This window comes from Silurus aristotelis (genome assembly GCF_946808225.1).
Source record: "Silurus aristotelis genome assembly, chromosome: 19".
In the NCBI taxonomy this organism is placed as follows: domain Eukaryota; kingdom Metazoa; phylum Chordata; class Actinopteri; order Siluriformes; family Siluridae; genus Silurus; species Silurus aristotelis.
The window spans coordinates 4,378,857-4,395,418 of NC_139592.1; the positions used below are offsets into that span (position 1 = coordinate 4,378,857).

The following is a 16,562-nucleotide window of genomic DNA, read 5'->3' on the forward strand; positions in this document are numbered from 1 at the left end:
TGAGAGAAATAGAAAAAAATGCGGAGAGGTACCAAAAGAACTGCTGAGCGAAACATTGAGAAGTGCAGAGAAAAACAGTGAGAAACGCATAGAGACACAAAGAGAATTGGTGAGATACAAAATGAAATGGAGAAAGAGAAAAAAATTAAATGCAGAAAGAAGCAGGGAGAAATGTACAGAAATGCAGAAAAACATCAGAAAGAAAAATAGAGAGAAACATGGAGAAATACAGAGAGAAACAACGAGAAATGCGGAGAGAAATGCAGGTCACATTAAATGTCACATGACTTTCTGCACATGAAGCACACAGTCCTGTCATTAGCGCCTTCTATAAAGACTCACCTCAGAGAAACAGCGAGAAAACGCTGAGAAAACTCAGAGAAACAGAACAGACCCAATGCTGAACCTATTGTTCCCCTTCAGAGGTTTCCCACAGACTTGGAACAACACTTTCCATTTTACTGGATAATCTGTGGCACTTTTCTGCGAAACTCAAGACCAGTATACGCACATACACACACTTTTTACTTGGCAGTAGAAGAAAAACTGCATCGCTTGACTTCTTTTGGACTCGTGCTTGCTTTCCATTCGGTCTTCTTACAGCAGCCATCAATCTGGAAATAGAAATGGAGCTTTTTCAGACCTGAAAGAGCCGGTTTTCACTAAACAAACACACTCATGCTGAAACATTTACATGGGATTATCTGTCCAAGCTTCAGTGCAACAGTGAAAGCGTATTCGTCATGTGTGTGTTTGCAAGGCAGCCGATTCTTTCTTACACGTACAGTACACACACACAAAATTCTCTCACACTCAAATATGTGTTCATAATCAGTGGTGTGGAGTATTTATGAAGTAAATGAACTTAGTATACTTAAGGTCTCTGAAATGATTTACATTAATTTTATTTGTCCATCGAATACGAAAGGTTCTTCTATTTTGTGACACGATGCTAAAATTTCATTCGTTCATTGAAAATACCGGTTTGAAAGATTGCTTTAATACCTTTTTTTGACCGACTTGTTCAATCTTTGTCCCTTTCTGAAGAAGGTGTTGAAGAGGTTGTTGTGTTGATGGTTAATGCAGTGTTGAGGTGTACAATTTGATTCGTATTTCAGGAAATAAAACCTCACAAATCAACCGTTTTTGACTTTTCACTAACATGTGTGTTGGCGTTGGGGACTAGTGCATCTTTAAAGCGACGTTCAATATGAGTTATATACTGACTTTTAAGGTATCTATACTTTTACTGTTTTTTGGGAACTCTTTATACCTCACGGAAAATACCATGTTTTATTTGATATATAAATATATGACATCATTTTAAGTGTTTAATGGATTTGTACCAATTATACAGCATCTAAACAATTCCATATAAACACCTGATGCACTGCCATGACATGCCCAATACCTTATATATATATAGATGTATGTAGCAGCAGCCCCACCCACAAACTCTTTGCACAAAGTATGAAGAAGCACGCTCAAGCAATGAAAGTAATCCATTCGTAAATACTGATTTCACAACAGAATCTATTACAAAAGGTCCACTGATGGAATTGGGGGAGTTTTTTTTTTCTTTTCTTCCCTTTTAAATGCGTCTTCGTTTGGATTTGGCTTCGTGTTTGCTTTTGCTTTTTGCTTGTGCATGTGCTTCGTGAAGTTGTTTTTCACAGTGTGTGTTTGCTTTGGAGATGGAATAATCGCTCAAGCTGAATCGGAGTCTCAAACGTTTCTGTAGGCCTCTGTGTTTCCTGATTTCACATGATGAGTCTGAATGAACTCATTTTAAATGGCTGAACCGAAGCGACACGGTTTTGATTTTCTGTCTAAATGGGACTCTTATAAAAAACATTTATATGCTCAGATTTTTGCAAGTGTTGTCAAGTTCTTCTTGTTTAATGATGTTTTTGAAAAAAAAAAAAAGAAGAAGAAGAAGAATGGTGATGCTTTAAACTCTAGACTCCACCTCTTCTGGTCAAGTTCTTGCTCTTCATTGGTCCCTTTCTCAGCTACTATTTACTTATGCTTGATAGGGGGTCCACCTCTAGTACAATAGCAGAGAGCCATAAAAATCAGAGCAAGACACTGGGCTGGAAAGGATGAGAGAAAACCACACAAAACAGGTCTGAGACATAACAATGACTAATAAAGTACTCTGGTTGTAATAGGTATTAGTAATGGGAAGATCATATCATTTTAGTGACTTGGCTCTTTAAATCTCATTCATCAAAATGAATAAATCTTTTGAGTCATTTAGTTAATTTAATTTTTCTTCTTTTGGCTGCTCCCATTAGGGGTCGCCACAGAGGATCATCTGTCTTAATATTACCCTGTCCTCTTTATCTGCCTCTTTCGACTGAACTATCTACAAGTCTTCCCTCACCACATCCATGAACACAACTTCTTCAGCATACTTCTTCCTATATACCCCATGTCCCTCCTCTGCACATGTCCAACCATCTTAATCGTGCCTCCCTCACCTTGTTTCCAAAACATCCTACATGCCCCATCTCAACATCTTCAGCTCTGCTACCTCCAGCTCCACCTCCTGTCTATTACTCAATGCCACTGTCTCACAACCATACAACTTCGTAAGTCTCACCACAGTCCTATAAACTTTCCTTTTTACTCTTCAATCACAAATCACTCCTGCTATCACTCTTCTCCACCCACTCCACCCTGCCTGCACTCTTTTCTTCACTTCTCTAACACACTCTCCATTACTTTGCACTGTTGACCCCAATTCAACCCACATCCACCTTCTCCACCTCTTCTTCCTGCAACTGCACCCCTACACTGCCCTCCCTCTCATTCACACACATGTACTCTGTCTTACTCCTACTGACTTTCATTCCCCTTCTCTCCAGCGTGTACCTCCCCTCTACAGGCTCTTCTCAACCTGCTCCCTACTCTCACCACAAAACACAATATCATCCACAAACATTTTAGTCCAAGGCGACTCCTGTCTGACCTCGTCCGTCAACCTGTCAATCACCACTGCAAACAGGAAAGGGCTCAGAGCCGATCCTTGATGCAACCTTGAACCAGTCTGCCATTACTACTGCACAATTCACTGCTTTCACACTGTCCTCATACATGCATTAAGGTTGCACAAGCCAGTGCACTCTTAGTGCCGGTTCCAAGCCCGAATACATGGAAAGGGTTGCAGTAGGAAGGGCATCGAGCTACTCAGTACTGTTTTCTGTACATAACCTACGGAGATTTTGCGATGCTTCGTGCACATAAAATCGTTATAAATAAACGACTAGCACCAAAAGTTATATTTTGATGTCTTCTTGTTTTAACAGTTAGTATATATATTTAAAAGTATATCATTTAGTTAAAACGTATTTGTTTTTATTAATTTGAAAAACACTTTCAGCATTGTATCACTTCACACCACCGTTAGATGTTAGGCCACGGAGAGCTGGAGAGTAGAGCGCTGGCACAGATTAATAGAGATGTAAAGACGAAAGGAACTACACAATGTAGCTGAACTAAGAAATGTTATTAAAGCTTAATTTGTCCATTATCAAATTTTCAACAGACTTTAAAAAACGTGGCAGGAAAATGATCCAATACACAACAAGCAGGTTTATATATATATATAAATATATATATATATATATATATATATATATATATATATATATATATATATATATATATATATATATATATATACAGTGAGGAAAATAAGTATTTGAACACCCTGCTATTTTGCAAGTTCTCCCACTTAGAAATCATGGAGGGGTCTGAAATTGTCATCGTAGGTGCATGTCCACTGTGAGAGACATAATCTAAAAAAAAAATCCAGAAATCACAATGTATGATTTTATAACTATTTATTTGTATGATACAGCTGCAAATAAGTATTTGAACACCTGAGAAAGTCAATGTTAATATTTGGTACAGTAGCCTTTGTTTGCAATTATAGAGGTCAAATGTTTCCTGTAGTTTTTCACCAGGTTTGCACACACTGCAGGAGGGATTTTGGCCCACTCCTCCACACAGATCTTCTTTAGATCAGTCCGGTTTCTGGCCTGTCGCTGAGAAAAACGGAGAAAAGATTCTCTATTGGGTTTAGGTCTGGAGACTGGCTAGGCCACGCCAGAACCTTGATATGCTTCTTACAGAGCCATTCCTTGGTTATCCTGGCTGTGTGCTTCGGGTCATTGTCATGTTGAAAGACCCAGCATCGACCCATCTTTAATGCTCTAACTGAGGGAAGGCGGTTGCTCCCCAAAATCTCGCAATACAAGGCCCCGGTCATCCTCTTCTTAATACAGTGCAGTCGCCCTGTCCCAAGTGCAGAAAAACACCCCCAAAGCATGATGCTACCACCCCCATGCTTCACAGTAGGGATGGTGTTCTTGGGATGGTACTCATCATTCTTCTTCCTTCAAAAACGTTTAGTGGAATTGTGACCCAAAAGTTCTATTTTGGTCTCATCTGACCACATGACTTTCTCCCATGACTCCTCTGGATCATCCAAATGGTCATTGGCAAACTTAAGACGTGCCTGGACATGTGCTGGTTTAAGCAGGGGAACCTTCCGTGCCATGCATGATTTCAAACTATGACGTCTTAGTGTATTACCAACAGTAACCTTGGAAACGGTGGTCCCAGCTCTTTTCAGGTCATTGACCAGCTCCTCCCGTGTAGTTCTGGGCTGATTTCTCACCTTCCTTAGGATCATTGAGACCCCATGAGGTGAGATCTTGCATGGAGCCGTAGTCCGAGGGAGATTGACAGTTTATGTTTAGCTTCTTCCATTTTCTAATGATTGCTCCAACAGTGGACCCTTTTTTCACCAAGCTGCATGGCAATTTCCCCGTAGCCCTTTCCAGCCTTGTGGAGGTGTACAATTTTGTCTCTAGTGTCTTTGGACAGCTCTTTGGTCTTAGCCATGTTAGTAGTTTGATTCTTACTGATTGTATGGGGTGGACAGGTGTCTTTATGCAGCTAACGACCTCAAACAGGTGCATCTAATTTAGGATAATAAATGTAGTGGAGGTGGACATTTTAAAGGCAGACTAACAGGTCTTTGAGAGTCAGAATTCTAGCTGATAGACAGGTGTTCAAATACTTATTTGCAGCTGTATCATACAAATAAATAGTTTAAAAATCATATATTGTGATTTCTGGATTTTTTTTTTAGATTATGTCTTTCACAGTGGACATGCACCTACGAGAACTTGCAAAATAGCAGGGTGTTCAAATACTTATTTTCCTCACTGTATATATATATATATATATCCTTCTGTTTCATTTCAAACTGTTGCTACATTCTAGTGACACAAATACAGTGTTGGCCTTAATGTGACATGACTCAAAACGTTTTTCTAAATTGCATACATATCCGACAAGCGGACACGAGACATGAACGAGAACCGATTGGAATTCCTGCAAATCCACCTGGTGCATTTTGTAATGTTGTAGAGTGTGGTAACACATTATTGTTTAAACACACACCATACATCTTTCAATAATAAAACACAAATGACGCATTTCCTTATAAAAAAATAATAAAAAATCAAATAAAACGTTTTTGTGTTACAGTTCGTCCAGAACACCGTGTTTCGCATAGAAATGCTGGTTGTTTTGTTCATCTATTTTATGCAGCATGAAACCGAATCCTTATGGTGGATCACTGTTACGTGCTTGTTTTCAGGATCATGCTCCAGGTGTGTATCAGACTTGGAATCAAACATTTGTATTTTATCACAGATGTGGGAGATGTAGGTCTCCTGGGTGAGCGTTTCTCAAATCCCTGAAATTGAAATTGAAATTTGTCCAGTCTTCTCGCTGAAAAAGGGGAAAAAAAAGTAATTGTATAAAGTGGTCCAGTTCCACAGATTTCTGAGGACTGGTTGATGGTGGCCTGTTACTGTGAAACAAACGATTGCACTAGTAATCAATTACATCACAACATTTATTTTTTTAATTATTTGGGCTGCATATGACATATGTATTGCACAGCGTTCCAGGCTCACAACCCAATCCTGAGCTCAGCTAAGTACCTGTCTAACTTCTTTGAATGTCCATGTAGGGTTTCCTCACGGTTCTCACCTTCTTCTTCCACATGTCCTCCCACATGTCCTCCTATGTGTCCTTTCTCTAGATCCACAAACACACAATGCAACTCCTTCCAACCTTCTCTACACTTCTCCATCAACATTCTCAAAACAAATATTGAATCTGTAGTGTTCTTCCTTCACTCTTGGACCCTCGAGCAAGGCCTTTAACTCTCTGTGCTCCAGGGGCGCCATACCAGAGCTGACCCCAGCTTCCTGACAAGCTGGGATACGCGACAAGTGGGATTACTGATAGGAAGGTTGTGGGTTCAAGCCCGAGTATCACCAAGCTGCCATATATGGGCCCTTTACCCTCTGTGCTCCAGTGGCACTGTATCATGGCTGACCCCAGCCTCCTATCATTCCTTTAGCTAGCAAGCTTTTGGCAAGTATTTCACAAACAAAAATCATACATATTGAAATTCTATTAATTTTACCCACTGATGGACAGTAAAGATTTAATTTTTTTTGTACAGTTTCTGTATAGTATCTGTATATTTTATCAATTTTCATTTACAAAAACACCTGCATCCATCATTCACACAGACTATTTACATCTATACCATTTGGCAAACCCCCTTATCCAGAGTAAATTACTGAGAAGTTATGGGATTGATGGTCTTGCTCAGGGGCCTAGGGGTGGTAGCTTGGTGTGTCTGGGATTTGAACTCATGTCCTCTGGATCCTACGTATACTGGTTTTGGTTCATGCTGTTTTCAAACCCCTTACCTCCCCCACGCTATTGCTCTTCTCATACATCACTACGGTTTCTTTTCATACTAAAGTCCATTCAGAAGCAGGTCACATTTGTACTTTTATTTAAATACATGATGGTACAGTTCATCCACTTTCAACATCTATTTCAACATTTTTCTGAATAATAATAATATCTGAATGCTCAGGCTAGCATAAATCCAGCTAGATTCATGCTAAGTCAACTATGACCACTTAATAAAACATTCGAGGTGTAGGCTAAGGGGGGGAGGTGATATTTGCACTGCAAGCATTGTCAATGTAAGGTGTGTTTTAAACAACTTTCACTGGTGTGTAATAAATCTACGACATGTTTGTGGCAAGAACACACCAAAATTAAGGTCCGGTAGTGATGGTAATTATAGTCATTCTATGTTGTGGTCATTTGGTGTAACTGTAATTAGCATTTGCCATTTCTGAGGTAACGAATCACGAGAACGAATTAAGAGATTTACGTTTCCTTTAAATCATTTCTGTTTCAGAAGGAAAATAATATATCCTATACTGTGTTCCCACTTGCACACTTATTTTTGGTCAAACATCTGCTCGATTATGATAACGGGTTAGTTCCAGTCTGGAGAATTTCAAAGAAAAGCACGCTGATTTCACTGCTTATATCACTTCACTTGTAATATTCAATTTCTAGCATTTGATCACTCCACTGAAACCGTTACTACTACATGTTAATGGTGGACCGTCAGTACCACCAAAACTTTCTCTGCTGACCTAAACTTTATCAGAATTACCGACTTACGTTTTAATGTTTTTGTCCATGAATATGTCGCAATATTCCATTCTGTTAATTTCTCTCCATTACATTAAGAATTTATATATATATTTTTTTTAAATACTGTTACTTTTGTACTGTGTCACTGCTTCATATTTGCAAAAATTGTTTCTGCTGTAACATGGAATTTTCCACTCTGTAGGGCGAATAAAGTCAAGTCAAGTCAAGTTTATTTCTATTGCTCTTTTCACAACAGACATTGTCTCAAAGCAGCTTTACAGAATTTAACAGTTAAGTTGAACAATATGTATTTATCCCTGATGAGCAGCCATGGCGACTGTGAGAAGGAGAAACTCCCTTAGATGTTATGAGGAAGAAACCTTGAGAGGAACCAGACTCAAAAGCGGAACCTCATCATCATTTGGGTGAAATCAAGAGTGTGATTATAGACTTTAAACAATACAGAACACTGGAGAGTGAGAACTAAAATGAGCAACTAACATAAAGCCAACACTGTTGCCTGAAGCTGTTGCTTTAACCTGTCAGACTGTGATTTGGTCCCTCCAGGGCCATCTAGAAGGCGCCCAATCACGTCGGCATTTTCACGTCCTTTGATTGGATGGTAAGAGAGAGCGAACTAGTCATAGCTTGCAAACAAGTTCTGCTGCAAACTGCACACCTTAAATATATTCATGTAAATTTAATAGCTCTATTTTTTCACTTCACAATGGCTAAAGAAGTTGATTTGTTCGCAGATACACTTACAAGATGGACAAGTATAAAAGATGGACATTGTGAGAAAAGGTCAGCCAAAACAGTTTATACCGAACAGAACCATTTATACTTTTGTGTTTTTTTTTCTTGTGGAATTTACACAAAGGTTTGCAATTTGCCTTTATTTTAAATCCCCCAGGAAATTGAGATTACTGCTAAAAATGTATGCGGGCTGTGCAGCTGTGGCTACAGTGAAAGGAGATTTGTTGAATTGTGTTCAATGGGTTTCTTGCTTTAGTCATTCATTCTCGCTGTTTGAGATTCCTGTCAGTGATGTAGCGTCCTGTTATAAGCGCTGGATTGATTCAGAGAGGAAACCACTGAAGGTCTAGGTGTGAAATGCATGGCCTGCCACTGGAAGTACTGGTAGTTTTTTGGAACGATCTTCTTTGCACATTTACATTTACATTTGCGGCATTTAGCAGATGCCCTTATTCAGAGTGACGTCCAAAAGTGCTTTGAGTCTCCAGCAATGAATAAATCTACACTGGTAGGCAAGATTACAAACTTTATATAAATATAACTCTTGAATTCTACAAAGAAACTTGGAAAGTGCTAATTTAAGTGTTTCAGGAAGAGGTAGGTCTTCAACCGTCGTTTGAAGATAGTCAGGGACTCCTCTGTACGGACATCTAGGGGACGTTCGTTCCACCACCTCGGTGCCAGAACAGAGAAGAGCCTTGAAGTGTACTTACCTCTCATTTTGAAAGAAGGTGGTACCAGTTGAGCAGTGATGGAGGATCTCAGACAGCGTGGTGCAGTGTGAGATGTGATGAGGTCCCTGAGGTAAGATGGTGCTGGTCCATTCTTGGCCTTGTAGGCAGTGTTTTGAATCTGATACGTGCAGCTATTGGAAGCCAGTGAGGGGCACGCAGCAGCAATTTGACATTGGGTCATCTTATGTCTAATAAAATCATATTGCACTCCTTGGTAAACATCAGAGACCATGGCGATTTCGTTTGCGTAGCTCAACTCTGTAAACTTTTCAGCTGAAATCAACTCGTATGACTTTACTTTGTTCAAATGACTCATTTGTGAAGAATTTTGCAGACTGGATTTCGCAGCTCCAGATTAGGGCACTACGCTCCTTTCCGCCTTACTAGGCAGCATTTTCTTGATTTCGGACACACCCAAGAAATAGAAAGTTCTTCTAATTTGAGGGTGGGAGTGTAAGAGGGGAGAAAAAGTGCAAGCACACAGAAAGTGAGCATGTGATCAGAACTCTGTGGATCTGGCTGGATGAGGAGTTTCTGTGGTCTCATCAGTAAATACATCATTAATTAATTACATCATCAATACGGGTCACATCACTTCCAGGCATGGATCATCTGTAACCCTAGACATCAGAGTTGGACAGAAAACCCGGTTTAATGACCCTGTTGGAAGAATTCCTGCTTTTTTGAGTCAGAAAGAACTTCGGTAGGAAAGTGTTCCCGGTAAACGCTGCTCTCGTGTAACACCGTGAGACAACTCGTTTCTGATGAATTGCCCCACGTGTGCGCGCGGAGGAGCGATTCCCACGCGCGCCTATAATAACGCGCCGCGCGTGGACGAAGCGCACTCGGCCGCCGGCACGCGCTGACCAACAAACACGGAACGGAACCGACAAGCGGCGTTAACACGGAAACACCGGACTGGGAGGACAAAAACAAAACAAAACATCTTCTTTCTTTATTCAATCTGAGATTAAACCCGCAGGAAAACACCGGTAAGTTACAGATGTGTTGTTGTTTTTTTTTGCTTTCTTTTTAGTGCATGACTGAAAACATCAGGCAGACACGATATAGCTCTTCTTCTTCTTCTTCTTCTTCTTCTTGATATTATTTTTTATTATAATACAAATTATACATCTGAAATAATCTGGTTTAGTTACTTTTTCTTTTTTTGCATGCATGAATTTCTTTGTGAGTGTTTTTATATCTCACTAATACTGAAGCCCAGCATGTCAGAATACCACTGGACTTTCTCATAGTAAATCAAATGTTTTGAGATAACTCAAATTTATGAGTTGGTATGATAAGATATTATGAGATAGTAAGTCATATGGTTTGGATGGTGAATAAGAGATAAGTCAGGATTATGAGATGTCAGTTATGAGATATTGTAAGATTGTAAGTCATATGGTTTGAGTGGTGAATCAGATATAAGTCAGAAATTTTAGATACTCCAATTATGAGATATTTGATTATATGAGATTGTAAGTTGCATATGGTTTGGATCCAGAGATAAGTCAGAATTATGAGATATTATTAAATATGATACAATTCTAAGTCCTGGTTTGTTAGAATATTTGAGCAAATGCAAGTCAAATGTTTGTGGACAATAAGTCAGAAATTCGGAGATGAAGCTGAACTTTCATTCTACTTTAATCTGCTTGTTCTCTGTTCCAGCTCGAGACTCAGGTGTGTGTGTATTTGTGATCGTCGGTCCTTGTTCTTCAACGATGCGCGCGCTGCGAATCATGTTGGTCGTCGTGGGGCTTGCGCTGTGCGCGTGCGCCGCCGCGCGCGAGAGCGCGGGTGCGCGGGCGGACCCGGACCCGGACGTCGCGCGGAGCTACCGCAGCCTGTTCGCGCGCATCCTGGAGATGGTGCAGAGCGGCGAGGACGGCGCGGGCGCGGAGTTTGCGCAGGACACCGTCGAGAAGGAGAGCAAACATCGTCGGCTGCAGACGAAGAGCGGGGATCAGATCCTGGGTGAGCCATAAACACACGTGCCCACGCGCACGTGCACACGCACGAGCGTGCACGAGCGAGCATGCCCACCATCCTTTATGTCAGTCTAGTGCCAATTCGGTGTTCCAGCTGTTATAGCGCACGTGATAAAGCTGTCACTAACTGGTGATGTGAACCAGTTGTGCACCTTAACTGTTCTGTAAAGCTGCTTTAAGACAATGTCTGTTGTGAAAAGCGCTATAGAAATAAACTTGACTTGACAATGTGTGAAAAGAGAGAGAGAGAGAGAGAGAGAGAGAGAGAGAGAGAGAGAGAGAGAGAGAGAGATTTGGAAGTACATGCATGTACACAAAATGCATAACTTTTTTTTTTTTAAGTGAAATCAGTCACTTCACTTCCTCTGCACAAGTATAAACAAAAGTATGTGTTGGTGCAAAAATAGATAGATAGATAGATAGATAGATAGATAGATAGATAGATAGATAGATAGATAGATAGATAGATAGATAGATAGATAGATAGATAGATAGATATGTAATGATGCACTAAAATATACTACATGATATAAAATATACAAAACACTAGAAGAGCAGAATGAATTAAAATAGGTAAAAGATTTACTGCTTTATCAAATCAAAGCCACAAAACCTTCAGGAATTAAAAAAAGAGTCAAAAACAATTCCTCAGAAACCACATATTTGCTTAGCCTGCTCCGAGATTTTCACTGCTCTCACATTTATCTTTATCAGAGTGTATAGATAATCATTTGTTACATTTTTCTTTGCTATGTGCTTAGCTTGAGCACGATCCTGCCAGGGAATGCTGAGAGCTTTGGGTCACTACTCCCTCCTTGAAGACCAACAGACTAAACATTTAACCTTTAACCCTTTGTGTTTTTTGCAGAAATCTTCCCTAGGGATCTCAGAAAGAAGGAGAAGTTTATAAAGAATTTAACAGGTGAGCACAGATGACATTTACACCAGATTAAAAAAGAAAAGAACAGATGCAGTTGCTGGAGGACTAAATGCTGAAAACAAAAACTGCATGACTGATAATGGACCTTTTTGAACTTCAGGGCCACTATACTTCAGCCCGAAGTGCAGGAAACATGTCTACAGGCTTTACCACAACACCAGAGACTGCACCCTACCTGCATGTGAGTTCTACACAGACACACAATCATTCTTCAGCAAAACGTCATGCGTCCAGAGGGGAAAATCAGCCGAAATGCTCGTTCCTGATATGGTTCTTATGCTAAAATTTTCATGCATCTTCAGTTCGCTCAATTTCGTTCCGATTAGATAGATTTTTTCATAGAGTGCGTCCAACAATAGACACTGGCACAAAAAAGTTTGCCACTAGATTTTCGAGTGTGTTTCCAGAGATTTGTGTTTGTTAAGGCAGCAGTCAGGTAGTGATGTAGGTGAGGTGAGGAGGCCTGGGGTGCAGTCAGCATTCCGAATCATTCCCAAGGGCTTCAATAGGGTTGAGGTCAGAGCTCTATAGCAGGAGATCTTCCACTCCCACACAAGTAGAGCATATCTTCATGGAGCTGGCTGTGTGCACATCATCAATGCTGGAACAGGTTTGGGTTTCCTAGTTCGGTGAAATTTCATGCTACCACAATCCAAAGACAATTTGGATTTCTCCAGCTTTGTTTTTATGAAGAACCACACACGGCTAGAAATGTCAGGTGTCCCAATACCTTGTCTGTATAGTGTGTATGTTTTTGTAGGATTTTACTCTAATAATATGAAGTGATTAGTGTGTGTTATTTACCTGGTAATGGGAATAGGAGTACATTTCTCACAGCTTGGAGATGTTCATGTGCAGACAGAATAATCATCATCCATATTTTCAGCCATGGTGCTCATGCTATGAAGGTACATCCAAGAATTTCATCTCCCGCATTTTTGCTTTGTCTTTAGATTATAGAAGATGTGCACGGCTTCTTATCAGGCTAGCCGGGAGTCCGCGATGCCTCGAGAGCTAACTGTGACCAGGTACGAATCTTTCCTGTCGTTTTCTTCTCGAAGAATGCTTGGCCAATAATACACTCTAAACACATACATGCACACATGGATCGAGTCTTTTGTTATTCGGTTAGAGTCATGGAAGATCCAGGAGTCAATCCTGAGTGACCAATATTTGACTCGTAGGTCGATTTCTCCTCCTTAAACCGCGAATATCGTGTATCGCAACACAAAGGAGGCCGAGGCGTGTCCTGAGAGTAACATAAAATACAGATTAACATGGCAGAGGTAGAGCTGCGGTTTCCTGGAGAAAGAACAGGAAAAGAACGTCTGGCATGTATGTGAAAGGGCCATGCGTTAGAAGTCAGAAGGCTCTCAATCAAATTGATGATTTGCAAAAAAATTAAAATGAACTATTTGTTCCATACTGAACTGCATAGTCATTAAATCGCATCGTGTTGAATCGAATCGAAATCGGATGCATTGTCATAGAGGTGCTTCGTATCCTCACCTAAGATGATGCACATAACCAGCAGGAATACACCCTGGATAGGACACCAGGCCATCCCAGAACGTAATGCACAACTAGGAGCAATTAAGCGTAGTCTGGCAATACACACTCGTTAATGCTGGAGGAACCTGGAAAACCCAGAGGAAACGGAGAGAACATTATGAAAATGTACACTGTAACTCGAGCTCAGGACGAAACCAGGAATCCTGGAGCTGTGAGGCAGCAATACAACCATTTGCTTATCTTTTGGGTATCTTTTAAAGAAACTGAAGGGGAAAGTAAATGTTAAAGTTGGAATTTTTTCATTTATTTATAGCGTCTCAAAAACGTTGAGGGACATATCCCTTAATTCACCGAACGGAGCAAAATGGTGAAGCACGTTAAAGCTTCCCGGTGTCCAGTTTGATCCTGAGCTTGGGTTACAGTCCTTGGGTTTCCTCTGGTTTCTTCCCGCCACCCAAAAATATCATGTTGAACTGCTCCATGTGTACATGAGTCTATTATGCCAGACATCCAGAGTGGTAAAAGCAACTAACCCATTACAGTGTAGATATACTGCATCAACAAATGTTGGTGGACACCAGAAAATGAGATGTACTTTTTGAACAGTTTCCTCCATCAGCTCTTCCCTGGCTGTTCAAAACTCCCCAAAATATTCAGACTTCAAGAATATTAACACTCATTCATACAGCCACGTTTGGTACAATCCATGATTATTAAATGTTCTCTCCATTCTCCTGCAGGTTCTAAATAATTGGATGAAGGAAACAAAAAAAAAATCTCTTAAGTGCTCTTTGGACAAGATAAAGCCTCGTCGTTCACGGCGTCCACATGGGACCGACAGCTGAACAGTAGAACGGAGCATGTCATTAGAGCAAAACGGACGTATTCATCGTTACCTTGTCTGAGACTCAAACTCGACGGGAGCTGCATCAAAAAGCTTTGGACTCGTAGGATCTGATGGAACGCTTTGTTCCAAGACAAACGGATCGCCTTGGCTATGTATTTTGTCCTGATATGATGATGACGCTTTCACACTCATTATTCCGTCCATCAGTGACTATCGTTTGGAGGTCCTTAACCTCCAACTTATTTTCATCGTATGCTTATTTCTCACAGCACATGTCTGTGAAACGATCGGATGATTGCTGACCTGAATATGTTTGTGTGTGTGTGTGGAATAGGAAATATAGTCCATATATTTTGATGTACATGACGTATCGAGGTATCAAAAATCCCAATGTAAATACTGTACATAAAGGAGACGTCAAATCTCTGGAACGAGCATAAGGCTATAGTGAAGTGTTGGGATACAGAGAAATATTTAAGAGAAATATATTTAAATAAATTATATGATTGTTACTCATGGTGACCACGAATCATTCCTTGAAAAAAAAAGAAAAATAGCTAAAGCCAAGAAAAAAAAAAAAAAAAAAAACCAACCAAAAAAAAATAATCCATCTGGACAGTCAAAGATTTTTTTGCTTTTGTTTTTTTTGTTAGCTTTTATTGGATGGTCTTTCGTTATATGGTAACTGCATAGTTGTAATTCTTTCTGTAAGCACATTTTTTTAAATGTTCTTAGATGTAGTGTTTAAAAAAAAAAAAAAGAGAGAGTGCAATTAATTCTTGCTACTAAAAAAAAGGTTGTATGTACATGTACGTTAAGGTTCCTTAAAGGTGCTAAATAAATGATTTAATAAATTGATCAATTAAAACGTACATTTGAAATTTTGCCCAAAAGCATAAAAAAAACCCCCACAGATTTTAGATTCCACGTTTTCCCTCCTAAAAGAACTGATATTTTTTAGCATTTTTTAGTTTTTAAAAATAATTTTTTTTAGATAATCTTTTTTACTTTGAAGGATGTAGAATGTAATACATTTATATAGTAAATGTTACTTAAGGGTTGTCAAAGAAAAAAAAAACAAGAAAAAAAAAAAAACAAGCCATGGTCAGAGTTTTACCTACTAGATACACTATACGAACAAAAGTATTGGGACATTTCCAGTCATATGTGTTTCTTCCCCAAACTCTTCCCATAAAGTTGGAGGTACACAAGTGTATCAGATGTCTTTGGATGCTGTAGCATTACATTTTCCCTTCACTTGAACTGCACTACTTGGGGAGACCCAAACCTGTGAACATTTATGGTTTAGTTGTTGTGTATTGGGATATCGCACAAGATCAACCTTTCCAAGCCTGAAGTGTTGCAGCACTGGTTTTATGTTAGTTATAAATATTTTTTGCATTTTTGACCCTATTATTTAAAAAAATATTTTTTTTAATTAAATATTGTAATATAATTAGCTTTATTTGAGAACTCTTCATATAAATTAGTTGATTTAAATATTAAAATATAATTAGTTTTATTGAATAAATCTTCATTTGCACTAAGATACTAATATTCTATGTAGAACCCTACAATACAGCATTTATATATTACAGAGGATTCCAGAAGAACGCTAGGACTGTTTACGCAAATGTGTTTTTCTTTTTTTAAATTCATGACTAGACACCAGTCGTCCTATACAGAAAAAACCCTTAAAGATCCCCAACTTCAGTTTCCTTATTAAAACTATGCATAGAAGCCTCTATTTTTATATATGGACAAAAGTTTGTGGACACCTGACCATAAGATTCATGCATCTTTTAGCATTCTTTTCCACATTTAGTCCCCAATTGCAATCATTACCTCTACTCTGCTGGGAAGATGCTGCTGGTGTTCAATAGGGTTAAGTTTAGAGCTCTGCAGCATCAAGATCTTCCACTCTATCCCATGGAAACCACATCATCATGGAGCTACCACCATCCAAAGACATCGTTTACAATTGTGTGCCTCCAACTTTGTGGTAACAGTTTGGGGAAGAATCACGTATGGCTGGAAAAGACCGCTGTCCCAATAGTTTTGCCCACGCTTTTTTGTGGACGCTCTAGAAAATCTAGAAAGTGAAAAAGCACCAGGGATGAAAGAGGGCTTAATTGCTTTTCCTTCTTTCATCTATCCTTCCTTTTTTTCCCCCAGCACTGATCTGATTTACGCCAGTTCCTGCCCGTTCTGCTTCCGAT

At 39.5% G+C, this 16,562-nt stretch overlaps 1 protein-coding gene across 2 annotated transcripts; it reads left to right on the forward strand.

The window, feature by feature from the left end:
• The first annotated feature begins 9,522 nt into the window (after positions 1 to 9,522).
• On the forward strand, positions 9,523 to 14,941 carry alkal2a (ALK and LTK ligand 2a). 2 transcript variants are annotated; one of them, XM_083521043.1, is made up of 6 exons: positions 9,523 to 10,042; positions 10,725 to 11,030; positions 11,913 to 11,966; positions 12,085 to 12,165; positions 12,938 to 13,012; positions 14,237 to 14,941. In XM_083521043.1, the coding sequence occupies exons 2-5, from the start codon at positions 10,778 to 10,780 to the stop codon at positions 13,000 to 13,002; spliced, it is 453 nt and encodes a 150-aa protein (XP_083377169.1). In that variant the 5' UTR covers positions 9,523 to 10,042; positions 10,725 to 10,777; the 3' UTR covers positions 13,003 to 13,012; positions 14,237 to 14,941. The 2 variants fall into 2 exon arrangements, with proteins under 2 accessions (XP_083377169.1, XP_083377168.1); XM_083521042.1 differs by lacking the exon at positions 14,237 to 14,941 and having other exon boundaries at positions 12,938 to 13,141.
• The last annotated feature ends 1,621 nt before the right edge of the window (positions 14,942 to 16,562 follow it).

What these genes read in the sequence shown, in the direction of transcription:
- alkal2a (XM_083521043.1), top strand. Translation starts at nt 10,778, where the DNA reads ATGCGCGCGCTGCGAATCATGTTGGTCGTCGTGGGGCTTGCGCTGTGC. An exon ending in GAGCGGGGATCAGATCCTGG is followed by an intron (nt 11,031 to 11,912) that starts GTGAGCCATAAA and finishes TGTTTTTTGCAG; the next exon opens with AAATCTTCCCTAGGGATCTC. An exon ending in GTTTATAAAGAATTTAACAG is followed by an intron (nt 11,967 to 12,084) that starts GTGAGCACAGAT and finishes TTTGAACTTCAG; the next exon opens with GGCCACTATACTTCAGCCCG.